The sequence below is a fragment of the Tarenaya hassleriana genome, unplaced genomic scaffold, assembly GCF_000463585.1.
Source record: "Tarenaya hassleriana unplaced genomic scaffold, ASM46358v1 Cleome14, whole genome shotgun sequence".
Classification (NCBI taxonomy): Eukaryota; Viridiplantae; Streptophyta; class Magnoliopsida; order Brassicales; family Cleomaceae; genus Tarenaya; species Tarenaya hassleriana.
Window position 1 is genome coordinate 2,926,545 of NW_010964598.1, and position 23,711 is coordinate 2,950,255.

The 23,711-nt window shown below is 38.7% G+C and overlaps 3 protein-coding genes and 1 non-coding gene across 6 annotated transcripts; 2 read left to right on the forward strand and 2 right to left on the reverse strand.

Moving 5' to 3' along the window:
- Nucleotides 1-419: 419 nt before the first annotated feature.
- On the forward strand, nucleotides 420-507 carry TRNAY-GUA. Its single transcript is given in 2 exon segments — nucleotides 420-456; nucleotides 472-507. It is a non-coding gene; the product is annotated as a tRNA-Tyr (tRNA).
- Nucleotides 508-3,604: 3,097 nt separating this feature from the next.
- LOC104808313 (triose phosphate/phosphate translocator, non-green plastid, chloroplastic-like) lies at nucleotides 3,605-6,688 on the forward strand. Its single transcript, XM_010533983.2, has 9 exons — nucleotides 3,605-4,169; nucleotides 4,569-4,691; nucleotides 4,767-4,919; nucleotides 5,207-5,292; nucleotides 5,378-5,462; nucleotides 5,571-5,690; nucleotides 5,791-5,859; nucleotides 6,136-6,265; nucleotides 6,363-6,688. The coding sequence occupies exons 1-9, from the start codon at nucleotides 3,771-3,773 to the stop codon at nucleotides 6,437-6,439; spliced, it is 1,242 nt and encodes a 413-aa protein (XP_010532285.1). The 5' UTR covers nucleotides 3,605-3,770; the 3' UTR covers nucleotides 6,440-6,688.
- A 1,201-nt stretch (nucleotides 6,689-7,889) lies between these two features.
- Nucleotides 7,890-9,274, reverse strand: LOC104808391 (transcription factor MYB98). Its single transcript, XM_010534066.1, has 3 exons — nucleotides 8,610-9,274; nucleotides 8,390-8,516; nucleotides 7,890-8,315 (listed from the first exon to the last, which is right to left on the reverse strand). The coding sequence occupies exons 1-3, from the start codon at nucleotides 9,272-9,274 to the stop codon at nucleotides 7,890-7,892; spliced, it is 1,218 nt and encodes a 405-aa protein (XP_010532368.1).
- A 1,472-nt stretch (nucleotides 9,275-10,746) lies between these two features.
- Nucleotides 10,747-14,693, reverse strand: LOC104808314 (signal peptide peptidase-like 1). 3 transcript variants are annotated; one of them, XM_010533985.2, is made up of 5 exons: nucleotides 14,467-14,692; nucleotides 14,285-14,372; nucleotides 11,593-12,425; nucleotides 11,317-11,517; nucleotides 10,910-11,029 (listed from the first exon to the last, which is right to left on the reverse strand). In XM_010533985.2, the coding sequence occupies exons 3-5, from the start codon at nucleotides 12,388-12,390 to the stop codon at nucleotides 10,910-10,912; spliced, it is 1,119 nt and encodes a 372-aa protein (XP_010532287.1). In that variant the 5' UTR covers nucleotides 12,391-12,425; nucleotides 14,285-14,372; nucleotides 14,467-14,692. The 3 variants fall into 3 exon arrangements, with proteins under 3 accessions (XP_019057517.1, XP_010532287.1, XP_010532288.1); XM_010533986.2 differs by lacking the exon at nucleotides 14,285-14,372 and having other exon boundaries at nucleotides 14,467-14,693; XM_019201972.1 differs by lacking the exons at nucleotides 14,285-14,372; nucleotides 14,467-14,692 and having other exon boundaries at nucleotides 10,747-11,029; nucleotides 11,593-12,390.
- Between the last annotated feature and the right edge of the window lie 9,018 nt (nucleotides 14,694-23,711).

The window sequence follows — 23,711 nt, forward strand, 5'->3', positions numbered from 1 at the left end:
TATATATTATCTTTTATATAATTAATTTCTACACAAATTATAAACTAAATAGTTTTTAAAAACTAGATTAATGGTTTGAAACAATTCAAACAAAAATGAATCAAGAAAATTACAAATCTTACACAATCATTAATTCAATCAATAAAATATATTAAACTTTTATATTAAAAAAAGTATAGTAATTTCAATTTTATTTGTCAAGATAAAAACTAAATATTTATTTTTCCGGACACAAAGGAATGCTTCTCCATGCAATCATTCATAAGCTTGTTTATACACGCATGGTTGTAAAATCTTTTCCAATCCCAATGTTGTTTGATTCAGTTTGACAATTCATCCGATAAATTCAGAAGAATTTGGAATTAGTCAGAGCAAGGCACAATTGTGTGGTATTACATTTTCTGGAATGCAAAGTTTAACCGACCTTAGCTCAGTTGGTAGAGCGGAGGACTGTAGTGTGATTGCAGAATAATCCTTAGGTCGCTGGTTCGAATCCGGCAGGTCGGAAATGCTTATTTTTTGTAGTTTTTACATTATTCCACGTGTCAAAAATCTAGTGGATTAAAAAACCCTTTGACCTCCTGACCAATATATGATTTTATATATATATATATATAATCGCCCACTGATGTTCTTGGGAGATTGACTAAGATGTCAGGTTTTCCGGTGGCCGGAAAGTTGTTCAAAGTTTTCCGTACACTTCCCGGCGAGACGTACTGCGGTATGACGACATGCTCCACATGTTGACATGGATGCTTATGCTTAACCCCGAACATTTGCAAAATTATGGGATTCCTCAAAATCTCTGGTACTCCATCTGCGACCGCAATAACCCTATCCTCCCTCACGTTTAAAAAAATAATCACAAATCAGTGAAATCACTGCATGGTAAATTTGGTTAATTATCAATTACTTTTACCTAAACCATACAACAAATAACTATTTTAGTTGGTCTATAACCGGAGTGCAAATGGTGCATTTGAATAGGGTCCCTAATTTTTTAGGGCCTCATTTTTTTATAAAAAAAATTATGTTATTTTTAATTTTTAAAAATTGAGTCATAAAGTTTTTAATTTTTTTATAATGTTATCATAAAAAATAATTATAAAATTAGTTTTCTATTTTATGATTGAGAAAATATATAATTTTAAGAAATCTCAATATGTATATATATATATTAAAATTGATTAAAAAATAAAAAAAAATAGATATAAATATATAGTATATGCACGGGCTTCCGTTAACAATGAGACGACCTTGTCTATATCGGCATGCATGTATATATATAATACTATATTATTATAATAAAACTAACCATGGTGTTTTGCAAAATTATGGAATTCTTCAAAATCTCCGGCACTCCATCTGCAATTGCCCTATCCTCCTTCACATTTTTAAAAAAATAATCACAATCACTGCATGGTAAAAATCTCGTTAATTATCAATTATTTTTACATCATACAACTATTTGTGTTGGCCTATATATCGGCATGCATATATATAATACTATATTATATAACTAACCATGGTGTGAAAGCAGGAGCCAAAGTCATGCGTGGCGACGAAGACGTGGTCCGAGCCACGGGCCCGGTTCCATAACGGGACCGGGTGGAGACTAGTCGGACCGTATCACAGATCAGAGTTCGGGTGTGTCCGATCGCGGGAAAGCCGTTGACGGTGCTGAAGCTGCACGACACGTACACCGGAACGAAGAAGGAATCAGCCTCGTGCGGATCCTCCTTCCGTATGCCGGCGGCTCCGAGCAACGCTCAGTGCAGTGCCACCTCGTTGTGGAGCCCGTCGTTGTTGAACTTCGGTGATCATTCGCGTATACGTATATTTCCAAGCCGTTGAGTTTTCCTACAACGGGAAAAAAATTGTATTATCAATATCGTATTTTGTGTTATGTGTTTTACGCAATGTTATATTTTTAGAACAATGACCGGATTGTCTGATATGAGCTGAAATTGTAATATATGATGATTACACGTAACTAAAAATTTCCGTTATGTTCGGAAATAACATTAATTGAAACGAATCTAACTGCTGAAAACACGAAGTGGATCATATATGTATATATAATTATATATATGTATGTATGTATCATGTCTGACCTGGTTTGATAATGGGATCTTGACGGAGGGATTCAGATTCGATCATGGCGCGAGAAGCCATGAAAAAATTAGATTTAGGGTTTGGAAGAATAGTAGACGAATTGGACGACGTCGTATGGTCATCATGACCATGATCATGGTCGACGAAGAAATAGAGGATCCATTTGTAGTGCTGTCTGAAACAGAAGCTCTTCTCATGTCTCGTCTGTTTCTGTGTCATCGTCTTCTTCGTTCTCAGATTGCCTCAGAAACGAGAAGCTCGAGTTACCATGTCATCGACATGATCGATCGTTTAGGGTTTTGAAGTAAGGTTTAAGTTGGTGAAATGGTGTTTTCTGTTTAGGGTTTTCACGAGTTAAAGCAGAGATTAATTAGGGAGACTTCCGTTAAATTTAGAGCCATTATCATTTTCCGTAGAAATTTGGAAAGATTTTTTGAAAATTGAAAAACTTTGGAAAAGTTCTACATTTTTCTGCTAAATTAAAACAGTTTTCTTTACAAAAAAAATGTTTAGTTTTTTTATTATTTTAGCACATTTTAACAATTTTGTTTATTTTTATTGGATTTTTCTTTCTAAAATATATTGTTTGGCTGATAAAACAAGAATAATATTATAAATTAAAAATTAAGGCTTTTCTTAAGAAACAAATTAGACAGAAACAAGAATTATATAGATTCCATTTATTTAATTTGGAATTTCACCATGATTGATGAAAGTCTCGGTTTGTACATGACCTTATTTTTTTTATTATCAATCTATTTACCTTTACCCAAAAAAAAAATGACAGAGAAACCAATAATGATACAGAAACCATAGAGAATATCGTGGAAAAAAAACAAAGGCATATTAGGAAATATACATATAAATTAAATTGATTTATTTAATGTTGAAAATTTAAGGGTTTTTTTTAAATTGTTTAATTATTTCAGTTACTCCAAAAAATTTATATTTCAATTTGTTATAAAGCCTACCAATTATTAATTTATTTTTAAAATATAATATATTTTATTTCAAAAGAAAATATATTATCTTTTTATATAATTAATTTCTACACAAATTATTAACTAAATAGTTTTTAAAAATTAGATTAATTGTTTGAAACAATTCAAACAAAAATGAATAAAAAACAACAAATCTTACACAATCATTAATTCAATCAATAAAATATATCAAACTTTTATATTAAAAAAGTATAGTAAATTCATTTTATTTGTCAAGGTAAAAACTAAATATTTATTTTTCCAGATACAAAATTCATTTGAATGATAGAATATTCAAATAAACGACAGTTTAACACTAAAATATCAAGATAAAATTTTATTTGTTTCCACAACCTCTTACAGAATTTTGTATTTAGCAAAATATTTTTTTCGTGTATTTGATTTTTTTAAGAATTAAATAAAATGTTATTTTTTATTTTTTATTTTCTTTTAAACATTGAGGCGAATTTCTTATTTAAATTTAGCCTTCCCAATTTTTAGGTGATACTTTTGGAGTGTCGCACCAACCCACCTAGTTTCCATCGCCTCCCTCCTCAAACCTCTCTCTCTTCCCTGTCTCTTTCTGTGTCTCTCTCTCGATCTTGCCCCAACGTTCTGATTCAGATCTCTCGAGAGATTCCTCGGTGCAGCTAGGACACGATCAACGCCCGAAGGATGCAGAGCACGGCGGCGTTCTCTTTCTCTCCGTCGCTCCCTGTCGTCAAACCACGGCGGCTCTCGCACCACCAATCGCTGGTTAACCCTAGGTTCTCCGTCTCTTCCTCTTCAGGACGCCACGATCTGAGCGTTTCCCCCAATGTCGTCTCTGTTCCGTCTTTGCCTCGCCGATCTTGGCGTTTATGCTCACCCGATTTGCCGCTCCGGTCGTGGTCCGGCGTCTCTTCGGTCTCTCCCGGTTCCGAATCGAGCGGGTTCGAGGCCCAGGCTGCGGAGATCCCTGATAGCGTCGGGGAAGGAGAGAAGAGTGGTGGATTGATGAAGACGCTAGAGCTCGGGTTGTTGTTTGGTCTCTGGTACCTTTTCAATATATACTTCAACATCTACAACAAGCAGGTTTGTATTCTTATTTTCATATTTTGTGATTTCTAATTTCCCTATTGGCATTTTATGTTTTCTTGTGTATATGGAAGCTGAAATGTATAGTCGACGTCTCATGCTTTGCTTTCTGTGTTTGTTTGGTTTTCTGATAGTCCCAGATATCGAAGATTTTACTAGGTTGAATTAACGTTCTCGTGATGTGAAGAAGATACGAAATGAGTTTAGCTTAATGATGTTTTCTCGGGATGATCAGAAAAAAAAATTAGAAAATAGGAAGAACAAATTCAGATATGATTGGATCTTATTTATAATCAGAGGAAATTAGATCTTATTTCTGAATTTGTTCCTGTGCAATGTTGTTTTGATTGTTTCCTGAGACAACCAATAGTAGTTTCTGATTTTATCTCCCTGCAGGTTCTGAAGGCATACCACGTCCCCATGACTGTCACTCTTGCTCAATTCACTGTCGGAAGTGCGCTCGTTTTGTTCATGTGGACTTTCAACCTGTACAAGAGGCCTAAGATCTCTGGTGCCCAGGTGTTCTATCTTCTTCTGACCAAATGGTTACTTATTTTAGAGATGATGCTCACTCGCCGATATTCTTCTTGGTAGTTGGCGGCGATCCTGCCACTTGCAGCTGTGCACACTCTTGGTAATCTCTTTACCAACATGAGTCTCGGGAAAGTTGCTGTGTCATTCACTCACACAATCAAAGCCATGGAGCCGTTTTTCTCAGTTGTGTTGTCTGCTATGTTTCTCGGGGAGGTGAGGAAATACATTTATCTTGCGTTTCTAGCTGTCATGGATGCATTGATCTTCATGCTTATCTCACACATCCTGGTAGAGCTAGTTCGCTGAGAATTTTATGACTCACAGCCCATTCATTAGTATCTATACTAGTTGCTGGACATTGTTTGCCTAGGAATTACCAGATTGTTTCCACAAGGTGCTGGGATGTTTTCGTTTTTTCGACAAAAAATGAGGAACTTTAATGTTTTTCAAGTTCTGAGAGTATCTCATTGATGCTTAAGTGGTTTTATTTCTTCATTTAGATGCCTACTCCTTGGGTAGTTGGTTCCCTCGTTCCAATTGTTGGTGGAGTTGCTCTTGCATCAGTGACAGAGGCCTCTTTCAACTGGTAGGTTTGTTTGCAGGTTATTTCATCAGTGTACACACAGATTCATTGTTTGAAAGATTTAATCTGTATTTATTATTTGCGACAGGGCTGGATTTTGGAGTGCAATGGCGTCAAACTTGACTAACCAATCCCGTAATGTCCTGAGCAAGAAAGTCATGGTTAAGAAAGAGGTAAATGTCCTGTGTGTGGATCTACGTTATCATAGTCATGGTTTTTATTACAAAACAAAAGTACATTTGCCTCATTTCTGTACTCAAATTGTCTTCGGATCTCGGCAGGAATCTTTGGACAACATCACCTTGTTCTCCATCATAACAATAATGTCTTTCTTCCTGATGGCGCCTGTGACTTTCTTCACTGAAGGCATTAAGTTTACTCCTGCAGCTATCCAATCAGCTGTAAGTTTTGCGAAGCCCTTAGCAGTTTCCGTTGGTTGAAAAAATGTTTTCACTAATATGCTTTGACCTATGTGTTCCTGACAAACTATCTTCATTACAGGGCCTGAATCTTAAGAGCATCTATACAAAGGCTCTTATTGCTGCGCTCTGTTTCCATGCTTACCAACAGGTGAGGCTTCTCTTTCTTTTTTGCTGTTATATACTTAGTCATTTTCAAGTTCAATCATTAGAAAAGTTGAAAAGGGTAAACTTCGTTTCTGTTAACATACAACATGCCGAAGATTGGTCTCTTGTTGCATCCTTAAAGTCCATTATTTAGAGAAGTTTCTACTTTAGATCCATATTAGAATTTCAAATGCCTCTGTTGTCACTTCCAAACACTTGACCAGGTTGAACTTTGATTAGTTTAACATGCAATCTCTCTCTGTGCGATATGCAAATACAGGTGTCGTACATGATACTTCAGAGAGTATCTCCAGTGACACATTCTGTGGGTAACTGTGTGAAGCGTGTGGTGGTTATCGTGAGCTCTGTTATATTCTTCCAAACTCCCGTCTCACCTATCAATGCTATCGGTAAAAATTACGCTCCTTAACTGAGAAACTGTGAGTGATCCTTGAAACATCTTCTCGAGGAGTTTGATCAACTTTTGTTTTACCCTTTTTGCCACAGGAACTGGGATAGGTCTTGCTGGAGTGTTCTTGTACTCGAGGGTGAAGCGTTTGAAGCCAAAGCCTAAGACCGCTTAGAGAACCCCGCCAAGTGCTGCTGCTGAGAGGTACCACAGCAGTGTTTTATTCTTTGGCAGGCTTTTTTGCGAAAGTAGTAAGTACGTGGAACCATGTTTTTCTTTTCATGCTAAATCTAGCTTTAAGGTTTCTTTTTCAAGTACATGGAACCATGAAGTCGTTTTTATGTTATTCGAAATATCTTGTCAAGATTTTGAGAGAACTGGGAAGATTCCGAATGCTAATCAAGTTATAATCATTGTTTTCATCGGTTCTTTTCTATTGAGCGAAATCAAGGAGGGAGAAAACTGTGCAAAACTAAGAGTTTGAGTCCGACAGAAGTGCAATTGATGTCTTTTGTAAGGAAATTTAAAGGATAAAGAGGGATTAGATTGGGTACAACCGAGATGGGTTGAAGGCGGAGAAGGGTACCTGTGGTTTTCGTTGGTACCTGAAATTTGAGAACCCGACCACCGGGGAGTGTGAGCGTAGGTGCGTATCAGCTGATTACCCGAACCGCGAGTTGGAGTTCAAGATCCGTCTGCGTGCTATCCAAACCCGTGGATAGCCAATGGAGAGGGGAAGAGGGAAAAGAGGGAGAGAGTGTGAGAGGCGGGGAGTCTCACGGAACTCGAGCTTAAGAATTCGATTTCACAAGACCCGTTCAATACCATATCGGTCTAGTTTTTGTTTAATTTAAAACAAAGCTAGGGATTTAGGATTTCGAAGGCAAACCAGAAATTGTCGATCCAACCCTCTTTGCAATAGATTTTTGCCTCGCCTCATTTTGGTCGAGAAACTCAAGGAGGGCGAGGCTGAAGCTGGGTGGATCGAGCACTCGGGTACCCGTCGGCATCCACCCCTACTTCAGATTATGTCAGGGTTGGATCCGTGATTTCTTCCCCTTGACTTTTGCTTCTTCTGTGTCTGGAAGAAAACCTGGTTTTACCTTCAGCACATGAGACTGGCTGAGATACATACATAGGCTGACATCCGGGCAAAAATCACCATAGCACGGTCCGGTTTTCTTACTTGTCGGGTTATCTTCTTGGTTGCTGCACCAAGTATCGGCTGACGTCAAGTGACGAGGAAGAAACCGAAAAAAACGATGACTTGATCGCTCGTAAAGATCGAATCCACTTGTATTAGCGAATCATCCAGACATTTCAGAAGCATCCTAGTGGATGCAAAGCTTCATTTGTAATGAAACTTAATTAGACGAAATCCAATGACAAACAAATATACTCATACATAATGTTTGATTTAAAGAACTTGTGTGTGTCTCTGACGTCTGTTGAGATATTACACTCATGAGCACCGTATCATTGGTGATTATTCTCTATTTGAAAGACAATGGCGTACATTTACGAATAGTATATGATAGTTTATAAAACGAAAAGGAAAAAAAAAAACAAAAAGCCGGAGCATAAGTGCTGTTTTGTCGGACAAAATGTCAAAGCTTTCGTGGAAATCAGAATCCGTGAACAAAGGCATCCATGTCAGTAAGGGGAATGTCGTCGAGCAAAGAGTCGATGCTGCAACCTTCCTCCAGCATCTTCTCGTCGAACCCGAAATCGTATAGCCCCTGACCTTCCTCCATTTCCTCGGGTTCCTTCTCGTTCTTCTTCTTGTGCTTGCGCCTGCCTCGGGCCGGGATGGAAGAGGACGAGGCGTCTAAGTTCAAGCTCTTGATGTAATCCTGCAAGAGAGAAGGGCGTGGGAACTTGGACCTGCATTTTCTCTTGGAGAACTGCCTTCTCTTTGTTGCGTTCCAGTGGTTCTTGATCGAGTTCTCCGTCCTTCCCGGTAGCCTCTTCATGATCTCCGCCCACTTGTTTCCGATCTCTTTGTGAGCCTCTATCAGTATCTTGTCCTCGTCCTCGCTCCATGTCTCCTTCTGCATTCCCCCCGATCAACATTGTCGTATACGTATACGTATATAAATATGTATATATGTATGTATGTATGTACCTTGATGTCAGGTCTCAAGTGATTGTGCCATCTCTCCCGACACTGCTTCCCGATCCTCCCGGGAAGCATCTGAGCGATGTGGGACCATTTCCTCAATCCGTATTGTTCCACCAGTTGAATAAGAATCCTACGTAAACGTATTTCGATAAAAACAGAATGATTTAACCGAAGATTACTTGTTTGCGGATTCAATATATTAAGCATCTTAATGTTGATTTACCTGTCCTCCTCAACAGTCCATTGCCCTTTGACTACGGTTGATCTTTTTCTTCCTTTCCATGACTTCCTCGTCGGAAAAGCTCTACTCTTGTCCAACCCTCCCCCAGCATTGTGGGAATTGTTCTCAGCAGAAACGCATGAGACTTCGTCTGGAATCACGAAATTCACGGGCTTGATGACATCTGCATGGTAATCAAATGGGATCGTCATCATCATCGCCGTCGTCATCATCATCATGTTGCTTTGTTCCGGGATACGATGATCGAACAGACGAGGAATGTTGCCGAAGTAAGGATTGTTTTCTCCGGTCTGGTATTTGTTCATTACGCGTCCACCGCCGATAACGTTCAAGCTGTCTGAAAATGGCTTAGACTCGTAAGAGCCGATGTCTTCGGCCGATGAACAGACGTAAGGGTAAGGCTCAAAAGGGTCATTACAAGCGGTCTGGACACCGAACAAAGGATTCGAAGATGACCCGTCAACGTTAAACGGGTCGAGATGGTGAAAATCTTGAAGAAAGTTCGTGGGTTTCGATTGATTTGGGATCTCGAATGGGAAATCTTCATCCTCCTCAACGCTTTCTTGGGGCTTCATGTGTTGCTGCTCTTCTTCAGTTAAGAAGAGTGTTTGGCTGACAGGAAAATCGCTCTCGTCAAAATTTTCCATCCCGAGAAAATCCCCCACTTTTTTTTTTGTCTGCCTCTGTTTTTTTCTCGTACGAGGTTTATGCGATTGCCATGAGAACTGCTGTCGAGTAAACTTGTCGTGTTGTCTCGTGTTTGGATGTTACATTTAAGAAACGAAATTTGGGCATTTATTATGTGCTTTTATCATACCCCCATTTATTATGTATTAATATAATACGCATAACGTTTCAAGTCTCAAATGTTTTGGTCATATCTATTTACTCGTCCCTTGTTTTTTTATTTTCCATCATTAAATGTTTGGTTAGAAAAATATCTACGGAAATTCTCTGAAGGTTGGAAAGTCAAAGGCATTGATTACCATTCTTAAAAATGACCATCTAGTATGGTAATGGCGAGGCGCGCGTGGACTTTTTCTTACATTTGGAAACCAAACTTTTATTCAATAAAATTTTTTTGGGTACATTTTGATTTTATCCCGATGTGGAGAAAACTATTCTATTTATTTTTTTAATATCCGATTCAATCAACACGAATTTTGAAACCGAAATTATTTGTAGGTTAAATTCGGATTAAAGTTTCGCGGTTTGATTATTGGATGTCTATGTATGTATACGTGAGGTAACTACGAAAACTCTTTTTTTTTTTTTTATTAATAATCATTACAAAAGTATCTTTAAATATTTTTAAAAATTACTAAACTATTCTTGATCTTTTTTTTTAAAATTACAAAACTGTTCATTAATTTTTAAAATTACGAAATTATCCTCGATGGTTTTACGAAATTTGGCACGAATATCCAAGATCCTCGAATACGAAATCAGATTTCAAATCCTAATGCCGAACCTTAGATTATAGATTGCAATGCCATTGAACAAATTGGTAGGGGTGTCAAACGGGCCGTCGTGACTCGTGACCTGAGTCCATATTCAATTCAAAGTTTTTAAGTTTGGGTTCGATTGGTCCAAATTTTTCGCGTCTCTCAGGTTCTCATTAACTGATTCGTGTCCAAACTTAATAGAACACTAATTAGTAAGGATAGACATTTGATTCGGTTATTTCGGTTATTAATCAAACCGAATCGAATAACCGATTGGTTATTAATTTTAAAAATCCAAAATAATCAGACTAGAACAGAATAAAATAAATAACAGTTTGGTTTTAAGTTGTTAATTTTTTTCTTTAGATTTTGATAATTATATACATTATTTATAACCAAATCTAAATTAACCGTAACCGAATTGAACCGTTCGCCCATCCCTACTAATTAGTTTTGGAGAAGTAAAAGAGTGATTCCTGTCACGGGTCATAACCTAACAAAGTTAAGTCTACATGTTCTTTCTTCTACTTCCAAAATCAAATATTTTTAACACAAGTACGTATTTTTTTTCCTGGAAACATTAGAACTATTAAGTCAAATGTATTGCAAGAGAGAAAACTCAGGTCGTACGGAAACACCATACGCATTAAGGAAAAACACGTGTAGAAGCAATAAATGATTAAAATGAGATACTACTAATATTGAAGACTTGGAGATCTGTTTTCGGCGACATGTATACAAATTTAACGTTTTGATCCATGGACACTTTTGATTCATAAACGGCGTCGTGTTTTGTCATCTACAAAAGCTTTGTGGAGTTAGTGACAGGACGAGGACTCATATCTCTATTTGGTGAGACTTATCATTCGGACAGGGCGCGCTGGTTCCTTCCCACAGCTCAGACAGGTCCTTCCTCAGCCATGACATGAACACCACCGGTCCTAACGTCGACGGTACCTACACCCGGTCGGGAAAAAACAAACGGGGTTGAAAATAGCAGAATGTGAATTACTTCTGCATAAACGGATGAGAAAACGATGTAAGGCCAGACAAACCACCGATTTTCCGTTAATGGATTTATAAGTACCCCTTTTGGCAAACGGAAAAATTCTGATTCTTCTACCGATGAAACTATATCGAGGTTAAAAAAAGATGAAGAAAAGTCTGACCAGACCTGTAGAGATGGCGAGATTTAATCTATAAAAGGGGAGCATACCAAGAGAGAGAAAAAGTGTTGTTATTACCAGGTAAAGTAAGGCGGGCTGAGGCGAGTGAGTCAAGACACCAGCAGCCAAGGCAGTTACAAGGCCAATGGCGTATCCAGGAAGAGCATACCAAATGTATTTGTGTCCCTTAGACGAATGAAGATCGAAAAGATTCACTACTTCCCTGGTTTTGCGATGGTCAAACCAGAGGACCAAGGCAAGAAGCATCGCCGGGATTGCCTGAAACAACATGAACAGACTGTTAAGTGAAAACCAATCTCAATTTCAAAAAAAAAGCGAGGGTTTTGTCCGTACCATGTCACCAAGACCGAGCATCATAAAGTCTGAGGCACTGACACCGGTAGCCACACCACCCAAGAGGTTTCGGGGAAAGACAATCTTTACTGGTAATTCCAGTTTCTTTGTGATCAACTGTAGACCGGGAAGATTCAAACTGCTGGCTACTGTGTGAACTGGGTTCGATGCTTGTTGGGTTGCCACCGACACCATAACGTTAGCACCAAAGAATCTCTCGGAGAAGAAAACCCAAAATATGTCATACACAAAGAGACATACTAAGAGCATGGCACATATTTTGATGTTAGGTAAGCGGACATGGCTCACAAACGCGATGCAAATGGAGATCCCCAGCACATTGTTCAAAATCCAATACCCAGAGATGACCCATGCCACAACTGTCATGGCACAAGCCACTAGCAATAACCCCTGGGTTCTTGTAAAAGATTTCGAACAGCAAGATGAAACAAAGGGGTCGGTCAGACCAAGCTGCGACTTGATATATGTCACGTATGGTGAAAACCAGAAGAAGAGAGATGAAACAGAGGCGATGGCTGTGAAGACAGTAAGGAGCTGGGAAACTGAAGAAAACAGATAGAACATCAAAAGCAAACTGCACGAGCTCATTACTGGGATCATCAATGCTTGGGACCTATCCAATGTAATAGATGCTTCAGATAAGTCACGATTTCTCTCCATCTCTTTTCCGTAGTTAAGTGCACGGAAAGCAGATGCAAATGTCACTGTGACAGCTGTAATTATGAGAGTAACTGGAGCAGGTTCTAGCAAATACAACAGCTTCCATAAAGACTCCATGATTTGAGAAGAATTCCTTCCAATTAAATATCTTCCTGCAAGTTTCATGTGCATGTAAGTGAATATGATTTTTGGTTTTGGAGTTTCAGTATTTTTGCAAGTTGCAACATAAACTAAACAGAGTATATCATGCAACTGGGAAAAGGATATTACCAAACACGCTCATATAAGATGAAATAAAAATGCCAAAAGCCACCGAGACTACAAGATTAGCATAACAATAGTAAGTACTATCCTCAAAAACAATTCACTAAATAGAACTAGCTTTAAAGTTTCAAACGCCAATTCCTGTCTTCACTTTCCCATAAATATTCAACCAGCTAATCACATTAAAAAATCCATATTGAAGTAAGTCTCGGATGTTAAGAGATAGATATTAGAAACATAAAATTTTCCCAGTCTGTTTTTTTAGACTTCCTTGGCATTCTGCTCTCACAACTCCATCCAAAGAGTAGATGAACAGACATCTATTTGTCTTCCGACCACACAATCAAACTATTACTTTTCCTTTTTCCTTTTCAGCTCATGACCGCAAAATGCAATATTCCTACTGATTTCTTCTCCACACACAATAAACAAAAAGTCAGAGCTCAGAGAGCAAAATGCACGCATTTTCGATCATTTTCCAGTCATTTTCCCAACAACTCAACAGGCGTTGTTTCTACTTCCATATTCACCTACCCCTAATAATGAAAGGGGAAAAACTCCAACAAAATCCAAATCAAAACCCTAGAATCATCTTGTGTGATGGCATAAAGTACTTCAAAAGCGTGAACAAAGACACCCTAAATCGATCCAGATATGCCATAAAATAAACTATTCACAAGCCAAATTTGGCATTCTCTGAAACATTATGAAAAATTAGAGGGCCAAGATTCAGACCTTTTGACAACAACCGAAACAAAATTGACCCTGATTCAAGATCAAGAAAGAACAAGAGACAACCGAAACAAACCAAACAGGATTGGACAAAGACAGAATTCATTTCAAACTTGTAATAGAGCTGGTTCTGAACCGAAACCAGAACCAGATTGTTCCGCTTCAACCAGAGTTTAGACTGAACACGATCAAACATAGTTCGCCACCAAACACATGCACAAAGATCAAGAATCACACAAAACAAAACAATGTAGTACGTAAGAAATGAACCAGAATTGAAACAATTGCAAAGCCACAAATGGAACGGAACTAACACTCAACCAAGCTATCTCTGGTGTTGAAAGTTGAAACACAGCTAAACTAACCCAGAAACAGAGATAATTCTTGCAGCAATTATTTAATATTAGTCAACTGAGTAAACTGCAAACTCAACCTGGGTAAACGTAAATGATCAGGAAACGTCAAACAACCTCTTGAAGAACATATAATTCAATTCTTGCACTCGATTCAAAAATCTATCCCATTTAGTGTTCCCATCAATAAGTGCGTCACCAAACAATTAAAAAAAACTTACTAACATGCAGAATTGAATTGATGGTTGTCCAAATATGCAGAAAACTATAGAAGTTACTGCAATATAACGAAAGTTACTAAACCCATATTCACTCAAACAAACAACTCCACAACAAAAGATTTCATAGTATCTGTAAATTCCTATGAAATGTGTAATAAAATGAGCTCTATGAGATTATGTGATCTTCCAATCAGCTCAGGAAAATACAGAAAACTACCTCTAGCAAAACCCATATTACAACAAGAGCAAACCCCAAACCTCTGCTTCTTAGGAGCTAAATTTCATCCTAAGGAATTACAACTACAAGCTTAGATCATAAACTTGTACACAAACATATACAGATACTCATAAATCTCATCTCAGACATCAATCTGAAATAAAATCAGAAAAGGTAATAATAAGAAAAAGAAGCAACGATCGAAGACAAATGACATCACTTACACTGAATTTATGGCGAGAGATAGATCAAGCGGTCGTACCGCGCCGGAAAAAGCAGCAACCCCGGAAAACGAAAAAATCACCGGTAAATCTGGAGCCGCAACAGAGTGAAGTGAAGATATGGGTTCAGAATTTCGTAGAATTCGCTCAAAACCGAAAACCTATTTCAATCTCGATCAGTTCACCTTTCGGAATCAGAAGCAGAAATTCTAGATCCCAGCGAGAAAGCAAGCCAAAACGAGACTTTGTGATTGAAATGGAAATAATCAAGAGCAGTGGTGACGGTGCAACGGGTGTCTTCAGCAGCGGTGCAGCGGTGGCCGCCGGCGAAGCAAAGGTAGAAGAGAGCGACCGATCCCGAGAGTTTTATTTTTTCTCTCGGATGATGTTTTAGGGTTTTCGTGGTTTCTTTTTGTTATGATGTAAATAAATTTAAATATCAGGGATAAAATTGTATTCCATGTTAGTTTGACTTTTGATAATGTATTTTAGCCCGAAATTTGTCACTCCTTAGCAGGAGACATCTCGCTTGCCTTTCGTGGAAATCGGACTGTAAAAAATATGTGATCACGCTATAGATGAAGTTACATCTATTTTATCAGTCAATTTGTCAAGACGTGTAAGCGGTTGAACCCTTCATACCATACCATTGTTCAACATATGACATCGTGAGACAAAAGATCAGAATTCGAGCTATTGCTGACTTTGTTAGATCACCTCTAACTCTATTCTAGGTGGGTGGTCATGACGTATTGTTAGAGGTGAACCCTAGATCGATGAGATCGTATGCTAGAAATCCGTAGATAACCCAATAAATATCTCAATGGTTTGTTGATTGGACTTGAAAGAGGATGTTTCCATGAAGATTTAGAAAGGGGCACTGGATTTGGAACGAAAATTGAAGAGAAACTGAAATTTACAGAAACACGAATTATACAAGGTACAAGTATTGCGAATCGTTTCTCAACATATAAACGTGGGTTTTCAATAATATATGGCTTGGACATGAAAGATGACATTCCTATGAAGGTTTAGAAACAAAAGGTGTGCGATTTGGTTAAGAAACGAGTGAGAATGGAACAATCGAAAATGAACTATGCAACTCAGTCCGAACAAACGAGAAAGTCAGTCCAAAGGGACTATGTAAGTCAGTCCGAAGGGACTTGTAAGTCAGTTCGAAGGGACCAAAAAGGCAGTCCGAAGAGACCAGAGAGGCAGTTCGAACGGACTATACAAGACAGAGTGTCGACAACCACTTTAGTGCGCGACTTTCTCGCACATGGACGACCCACAACCCACTCAAACGCCACCAACCCGACAAAGTGTGATCCTAGCTAGCCCCCTAGGGTTAATAATTAATTTTCTCTCTCTCCCTAGGCTCCATAATTGTCTCTCCAACCCTCTTACTCAACCATTTTTGGACTGGGAAGTTGCAGAGGAGAAAGAGGAGAAAAGAGAGTGAGAGGGAGAGAAAGAAGAGGAGATGAGAGAAAGGGAGCTCGGAAAAGGGTTGGAAAACATCTCTAGAGTGTCCAGGAAGAGATTCCAAGGCGGAGGAGCCCAGAAACATCACTCAATCTCAGCCAAATCAGATTCAATGTACTTTGACTGCGTCAAATGTCGTCTTTAACCGGATGATTATAAAGGCGTGGCTCGGTTACATTACGAATCATGAAATGGATAATAGATAGTCAAGATGGAACTTTATCCCTCTCGAAAGAGAGAGATATCGCTTGGGCCCGTCGTAGGAGTGAGACTGTAGAAATGTGTGGTCGCACTATAGATGAATGTCATCTATCTCTTACAGTCTACTCGGGACACGACAAACACTACAAGAAAAACTGTAATTTGCGACCGAAAAATCTGTCGCAACATGAAGAAGAATCGGTCAGTAAAAAATAGTTGCGACCGATTACGACCGATGGATGTCGGTCGCTAAATCGTTGTCGCAAAATCTGTGTGGTCGTGATTCTGTCGCAACGTTGCGACCGACATATTTGTAGGTTATCGGTCGGTAATATACGACAGATGGCTAAGGTCGGTAATCTGTCGCAAATTGGTGAATTGATTTCTGTCGCACATTGCGACAGAAGTAGGAGTAGGTATTCAGTCGCTACGTAACGACAAATTGCGTCAGTCGCACTCTGTCGCAAAATAACGACCAAAAATAGCGGTAGGTATTCGGTCGCAATTGTCCGACTAAATTCATTGGTCGCACGCTGTCGCAAATGTAACGACAAATTGAATCAGTCGCACTCTGTCGCAAATGTAACGACCAAATATAGCGGTAGGTATTCGGTCGCAATTTTCCGACTAAATTAATTGGTCGCACTCTGTCGCAAATGTAAAATTTGTAAAACAAATATTAATAAATAATAATTATTTAAATTCAATTAAAAATTTAAAAATAATTATAAAAATATAAAATAAAAATTATTTATTTAAAATTAAAAAGTATTTATTAAATAAAAAGTATTTAGTAAAAACAAATTAAACACTAAACAAAAAAGTTATCCGGATTGTCTGATCCGGTTGTTTGGTCCGCTGGTGTCGTAGAAGGTCCGACTCCGGGCTAAAGAGTCAAAAATGGGTTGAACGGCATATCTTGCGCCGTTGGTGGGTCGTCTCGAGGAGGAAATAGCCGGGCGAAAAGCGTCTCGTAACGCGCAATCCGTGCCTCAGCTTCTTCAAGTCTAGCAATCTTCCTGCGATCCTCCTCGAACTCTTCAATCTTTTTCTTCAACAGCTCGACCTCCCTAGTGAGTGAGACGTGGTGACCGATCGATGTTGCATCCGGATGACCACCGAAAGTTGGGTCGATCCACAACTCTCCTCTAACTGGGAGAGACGATCGGTGATCTTTGCCTGAATCGCATCCTCAATTTCCTGAACCCGATCGCTGATATAAGTACCGTCAGCTCGACGGTGAGTCTCCTGCAGCAATCGCAACGCAGAAGGTTCTTCACCTTCCTTCTGCATCTGCACCCAAAAAATTTAATTAAAAATATTTAAAAAAATTTTAAAATAAATATTTATTTACTTACTATCTCATGGGCGACTCGAGCAAATGATCTCCGTCCTGCAGTGTGGGTCGGGGGTGCGCGTTCGACCTCCGCTCGGGATCGTCGATTGCTTGAGAATGTTTGACTCTTCTGCATTCCCTCTTGTGAATCCCAATACTCAACTAGCTGATCGTAGATCGCCGTCGACATCCATGCAGGTCGTACGCGTCTGCTCTTTACCCGATAAATGTTGTCCTTGAGGCGATCTCGGACGGCGAGCTTCCAAGCGGCATAGACTCGGTCATGAACAGACTCGTCCCAATAATAAGCTTGCTATAAAAAAAAAATAAAATTATAATTTTGTATGCATATATATAAAATTGAACTGTGCCAAAATTCTTACCGCAAAAGCTCCAAACCAACGCTGCAGATCAGATGGAGGGACACAGGTGAAACTCCGCCACGGACCTTTGAAGTCCGACTGAAAGATGCTAACGACGGATGAAATCACGTCGTTATTACGACCAAACCTGTAAAAATCGAATTCGTAAAATTAATTTAAAAGAAATTAAAATAAATATATATTATATGCACAAAAATACATACCAAATAGAACCGGGGGAACGATCCGGATCTAGACGAGGTCGGAGACGACGTTCTGCAGACGTTAGAATCTCCTGCAACGATGCCGATGGCGATGCACCATGACTAGATGCACCTTCATTCACGGATTGGGGGGAAGCCGCACCCGTGAAAGGTACATCAAGTCGAGGAGGATCGACTACCACCTGATCCCGATGGACAGATGGTGATCTAGATGATCCGATCCCACGTCCTCGGGATCGTACCCCGCTACCACTACGACCACTAGAATGGGAGTGACTCATCTACAAGTTACATATAACAAAACAAAATCATGAAAACCCGTGAACTAGCAGTAAACCCTAACCCTAAACCCTAAATACTAAAAAAGCTATCTAAAACCCTAAATAAACCCTAAAATCTTGCGACGTGTTTTTAAACCCTAAATAAACTGTAAACCCTAAATAAACCCTAAACCCTAAACCCTAAAATCCTAAATTCACCCTAAATCCTAAAATGAACCCTAAACAAACCCTAAATCTCAAAATAAACCCTAAACCCTAAATTAACCCTAAACAAACCCTAAACCCTAAATTAACCATAAACAAACCCTAAACTCTAAATAAACCCGCTAAACCCTAAATAAACCCTAAACCCTAAATTAACCATAAACAAACCCTAAACTCTAAATAAACCCGCTAAACCCTAAATCAACCCTAAACCCTAAATTAACCCTAAACAAACCCTAAACCCTAAATAAACCCTAAACCCTAAATTAACCCTAAACAAACCCTAAACCGTAAATAAACCCTAAACAAACCCTAAACCGTAAATAAACCCTAAACAAACCCTAAACTCTAAATAAACCCGCTAAACCCTAAATAAACCCTAAACCCTAAATTAACCCTAAACAAACCCTAAACCCTAAATAAACCCTAAACCCTAAATTAACCCTAAACAAACCCTAAAACCGAAATAAACCCTAAATTAAACCCTATACCCGAAAATTTACTCTAAACCCTAAAATAATTCGCCCACAACCTTAAATCTGAACAAAAATCACTTAAAAATCGAAACGAACATCAATCTTTCTGCAAAAATTGGAAACTTACCTCGGTGACGGCGAAGGAGCGGCGGCGGTGAAGGAGCGGCGGCGGCGAAGGAGCGGCGGCGGTGCAAAAATTGGGACCTCGATTCGAAAGCAAAAAATACCACGAACCTAAACTAAACCGATCGAAAAGGGGAAGAAGAGGGGAGACGCGAGTTCGGAAACTTACCTGGCGGCGGCGAAGGAGCGGCGGCGAAGGGAGCGGTGGGGGACGACGGCGGCGAAAATGGAGGAAGAAGACGAAATGGCTAAGTGTCTGAGGAAGAAGACGATCGCGATGTTTTAAGAACATTGCGACCGATTTAATCTGTCGCAATCTGTCGCTGTGTCATTAAAGGGGGAGACACGTGGGCATTGCGACTGATTAATGCTGTCGCAATCTGTCGCTGTGTCATTAAAGGCGGAGACACGTGGACATTGCGACTGATTAATTCTGTCGCCATCCGTCGCAACAAAAAAAAGCGGGAGACGCACATTATTGCCGACATTTTGCGACAATATTGCGACCGATACTGTCGGTCGCAACATAATGTAATAATTAAAAAAAATAAAATGAAAAAAATTTAAGATAACTAATATTTTGATTTCGAGTACAATATTTGTAATACAAATCGGTATTTCATACATAAAAAAAAGTTATTATTAATCAAAAGAACCATATTCAGAAGTTCCTGTTGTTTTTTCGTCCGACTCATCGGTATTATCCTGCTCTTCGTCATTATTGTCTGCAAGTTCTTCAACTACTCCTTCTTCGGCTATTAACTTTCCAACCTCAATCGTGTCTTCAATTTGAATAATGACTTGATCGACATCTTGAAGCGGGATTTGTTCATCATTTTCTTCTTGAATAATAGTTCCTCTGGGGTTGATCTTCACGACGGCTCGCCAATCAATGTCTGACCTTCTTGTAATTTTCTTCGGATAAGGGATGTAACACACTTGATCTGCTTGAGAAGCCAATATAAAAGGATCATATTTTCCGTATCGACGTGTGTAACATATGTCAAAAACACCTGTTTTGTTGACTCTGATCCCTCTCATGGGTGTAGGATCAAACCAATCACATCTGAACATCATCACTTTGAGTCCAAAATGACCTGCATATTGGAGTTCAAAAATCTGCTGCAGTAGTCCGTAAAAATCGGGTTCGTTATCAGATGCACAGTACTCTGACCCTTTCACAGAAACACCAAAATTATGTGTCGAACGATGTTGTCCGTGTTCATGTGTGTGGAAAACGTAGCCTCTGGTAAAAAATATAGGCCAACATGTAACACGACAAATGGGCCCTTGAACTAGCTCATGCAACTACAATGGATGATCTTCTGGTGACGTTCGAATCTGCAAAACAAATAAAAAATAGGTTGTTTAAATATCAATATATACTTGATCGATCTTAAAAATGGGTATAAAAAAGAAATTTGATGAAAAATTCTTACATATTCTTTTAACCACGTAGCAAACCCTTTTTCTTTAATTTTGGTCAATTCCTCGTCATTTACGTCACCATACATGTTGTATACTTGTTCATCACAAATCCTGCACAATATGTAAAAAAACTTGTAAATGAATTAATTTAAAAAAGTGTACGCCATAAATAATTAATTGTATAAACGAACCTTTCAAAAGATAGTACTTCTTCGCAATTCAACAATACAAAAGTATGTACCACATGATAGTCTTTTTCAGATAAGTAGGCATCGCTGGCCTTACCACCACATCTTCCTTTTCTGTCAAATATATGGGGAATATTTGCATTCGTCGGATAACTAGGGTCATCATCGCAATGGGATGATTTTCTTATACTTCTGCTTTTTGTTGCCACATTATCTTCAAAATAATATGAGGTAAAGAATGATATTTCCTCATTGATATACTGTTCAGCAATTGATCCTTCAACAAAGGCTTTTTGTTTTGCCTTTTTCTTCAAATGGTACATAAATCTTTCAAACGGGTACATCCACCTAAAAAAAAAAATTAAACAATCATCAGTTATGTAAACAAGTATGCATATATATGTCTTATATATTAATTAAACGAAACACAGTAATTAATTATAACGTACCGAAATTGAACTGGTCCACCAAGTTCTGCTTCCTGTATGAGATTCAAGTCATGACTCATGTCCATGTGACAATCTCATGCGGGTCATCCAGTAACTCGTTCCAAACGAGAACCCATGATTGTGATTTGCATCTAATGCATATGATCATAATCATCTAATACACATCATGCTGGTCTTAATTCATCATTGTTCCCACAATGATAACTGACCAGGGAATTTAGAATCATCTGCAATGATTCAAGGATATTTACCGTAATATAACAGACATGCTAATCATATAACGGAAAAAGTAATGCATTCATAAATCAATGAATCAATACAAAGTCAAAATGTCATATCACGGATCATCCTAGAGCATCACAACCAACAATATATAGTTCACATATTAAAAAACAACATTAAAAAAATATATTGACATACCTGATAGACTCTCGTGTACATGTTGTGGAAGTAGTTCTGCAAATGCTATTGGAAGCAATCGTTGCATAAAGACATGACAATCATGACTTTTCATACCCGTTAATTTATTCCCTGCAATATCAACACATCGCGCCAGATTTGAAGAGTAACCATCGGGGAATTTCACATCATCCTTCAACCACTGAAAATTTTTTTTCTGCGCTTCTCCATATACACGAAAAACTGGAACCGGTGCTTTCCCATCTTCTGTAAGTTCCAACTCCTTCCTCAAACAAATTGATTTTATATCCTTCCTTGAGTTTGGATTGTCCTTCGACTTTTGAGGTACATTCAACACCGTGTTTATGATGTTATCGAAAAAGTTCTTCTCGATATGCATGACATCAAGATTGTGTCGCAACTTGTGATGTCTCCAATATGGCAATTCCCAAAATATACTTTTTTTGTGCCAATTATGATATTCGCCATATCCTTGAATCGGCAAATGACCATTTCCACCGACTTCTGCAGTAACCCCTAACCCATATGATCTCACACAATCTTCAATCCGTTCGAATAATATTTCATCTCCCGTCAGTTCAAGCGGACTAGAATCACTTACAACGCGATTCTTACGAAAATTCTTCTTGTTTCGGCGCAATGCATGATTCCTTGGTAAGAAACGACGATGACAATCAAACCAACTCGTTTTTCTCCCGTTCGGCAACCAAAATGCGTTGGTCTCATCCATACAGTACGGACAAGCTAGCCGACCATGCGTTGTCCAACCATACAACATCGAGTATGCTGGAAAATCACTAATTGTCCACATCAGCACCGCACGAAGCAAAAAATTTTGCTTTATTGACACGTCATATGCCTCAACCCCAATACTCCAAAGGTCTTTCAACTCTTCTATCAACGGTTGAAGGAAAATATCCAAACTCCTCCTAGGATGTTTAGGTCCCGGAACTAATATTGAGAGAAATAAAAATTCTCTATTCATACACATGTCCGGAGGTAAATTGTAGGGTGTTAAAATCACCGGCCATAGAGAATAATTTGGACCAGACATCCCAAATGGATTAAATCCATCCGTGCATAATGCTAGATATACGTTTCTAGTCTCACTTGCAAAATCAGGAAATACCTGTTGAAAGTGTTTCCATGCTAAACCATCGGATGGATGATGCATTTCTCCATCAGGCGTCGAATGCTCGCCATGCCATCGCATAAATGATGCTGTCTTTTCGGATTGATATAACCTTTTCAAACGATCTGTTATAGGCATATAAAACATTCTCTTCAAAGGAATTAACTTGCCTTTTTTTGAAGCTTTCCGGCGTGGTCGATATCTGTCTTTCCCGCAGAAATGACATTCCATCAATTTTGCATCTTCTTTCCAAAAAATCATACAGTTGTCTTCACAAACATCAATCTTCCGGTAAGGTAGACCCAACGTACGCATCAGACTCTTCGTCTCATAATATGATTCTGTTGCAGTGTTACCTTCCGGAAGATACTGTTTAAACATCTGACTGAAGCCATCCATACATCTCTCCGGAAGATTGTAGTCAGTCTTCATATTCATCAATTGTGAAGATAATGATAATCTTGACAGCCCTTGAACGCAACCTTCATATATCGGAGTGTTCGCCGTGTTAAGCATATCATAAAATCTTTTCGCTTCAACATTTGGCTCTTCTTCCATATATGGAGAAGGAGCAACGTTGGGAAATGCATCATTCACCATCTCTGCATATAGATTTCGGTCTTGATCTTCTTGAAAGATCAGAGGTAGCGACGTGTTTTCCACAAGTTGTTCTTGCATTTGTGAAACACGTGATGATGACGACGTATCATACGTTTCTCCATGAGCCAACCAAACATAATAGTTTGACATAAAACCTCTTCTATAAAGGTGCTTACACACTTCATACTGACTTCGCCATCTTTTATTCTCGCATTTTGAGCACAGACATGGTAACTTCGAACTCTCAATGTACGACGTTTGACTTGTTGCAAACGCCATAAAATGTTGTAATCCTTCAGCAAACTCACTCGAGATTTGATTAGAAGAATCAAATCTATTATACATCCACATTCTGGATGAAAAAGACATTTTTTTGTAAATAATTTTTTTTTCCGTTAATAATTTTTTTTTCCTATCTATGCATGCTCATCGCGCGGCGGATATATAGAAGAAACGTTGCGACGGAATTGCGACCGATAGTTTCTGTCGTAACCCATTTGCGACAGAAATGCGACAGAAGT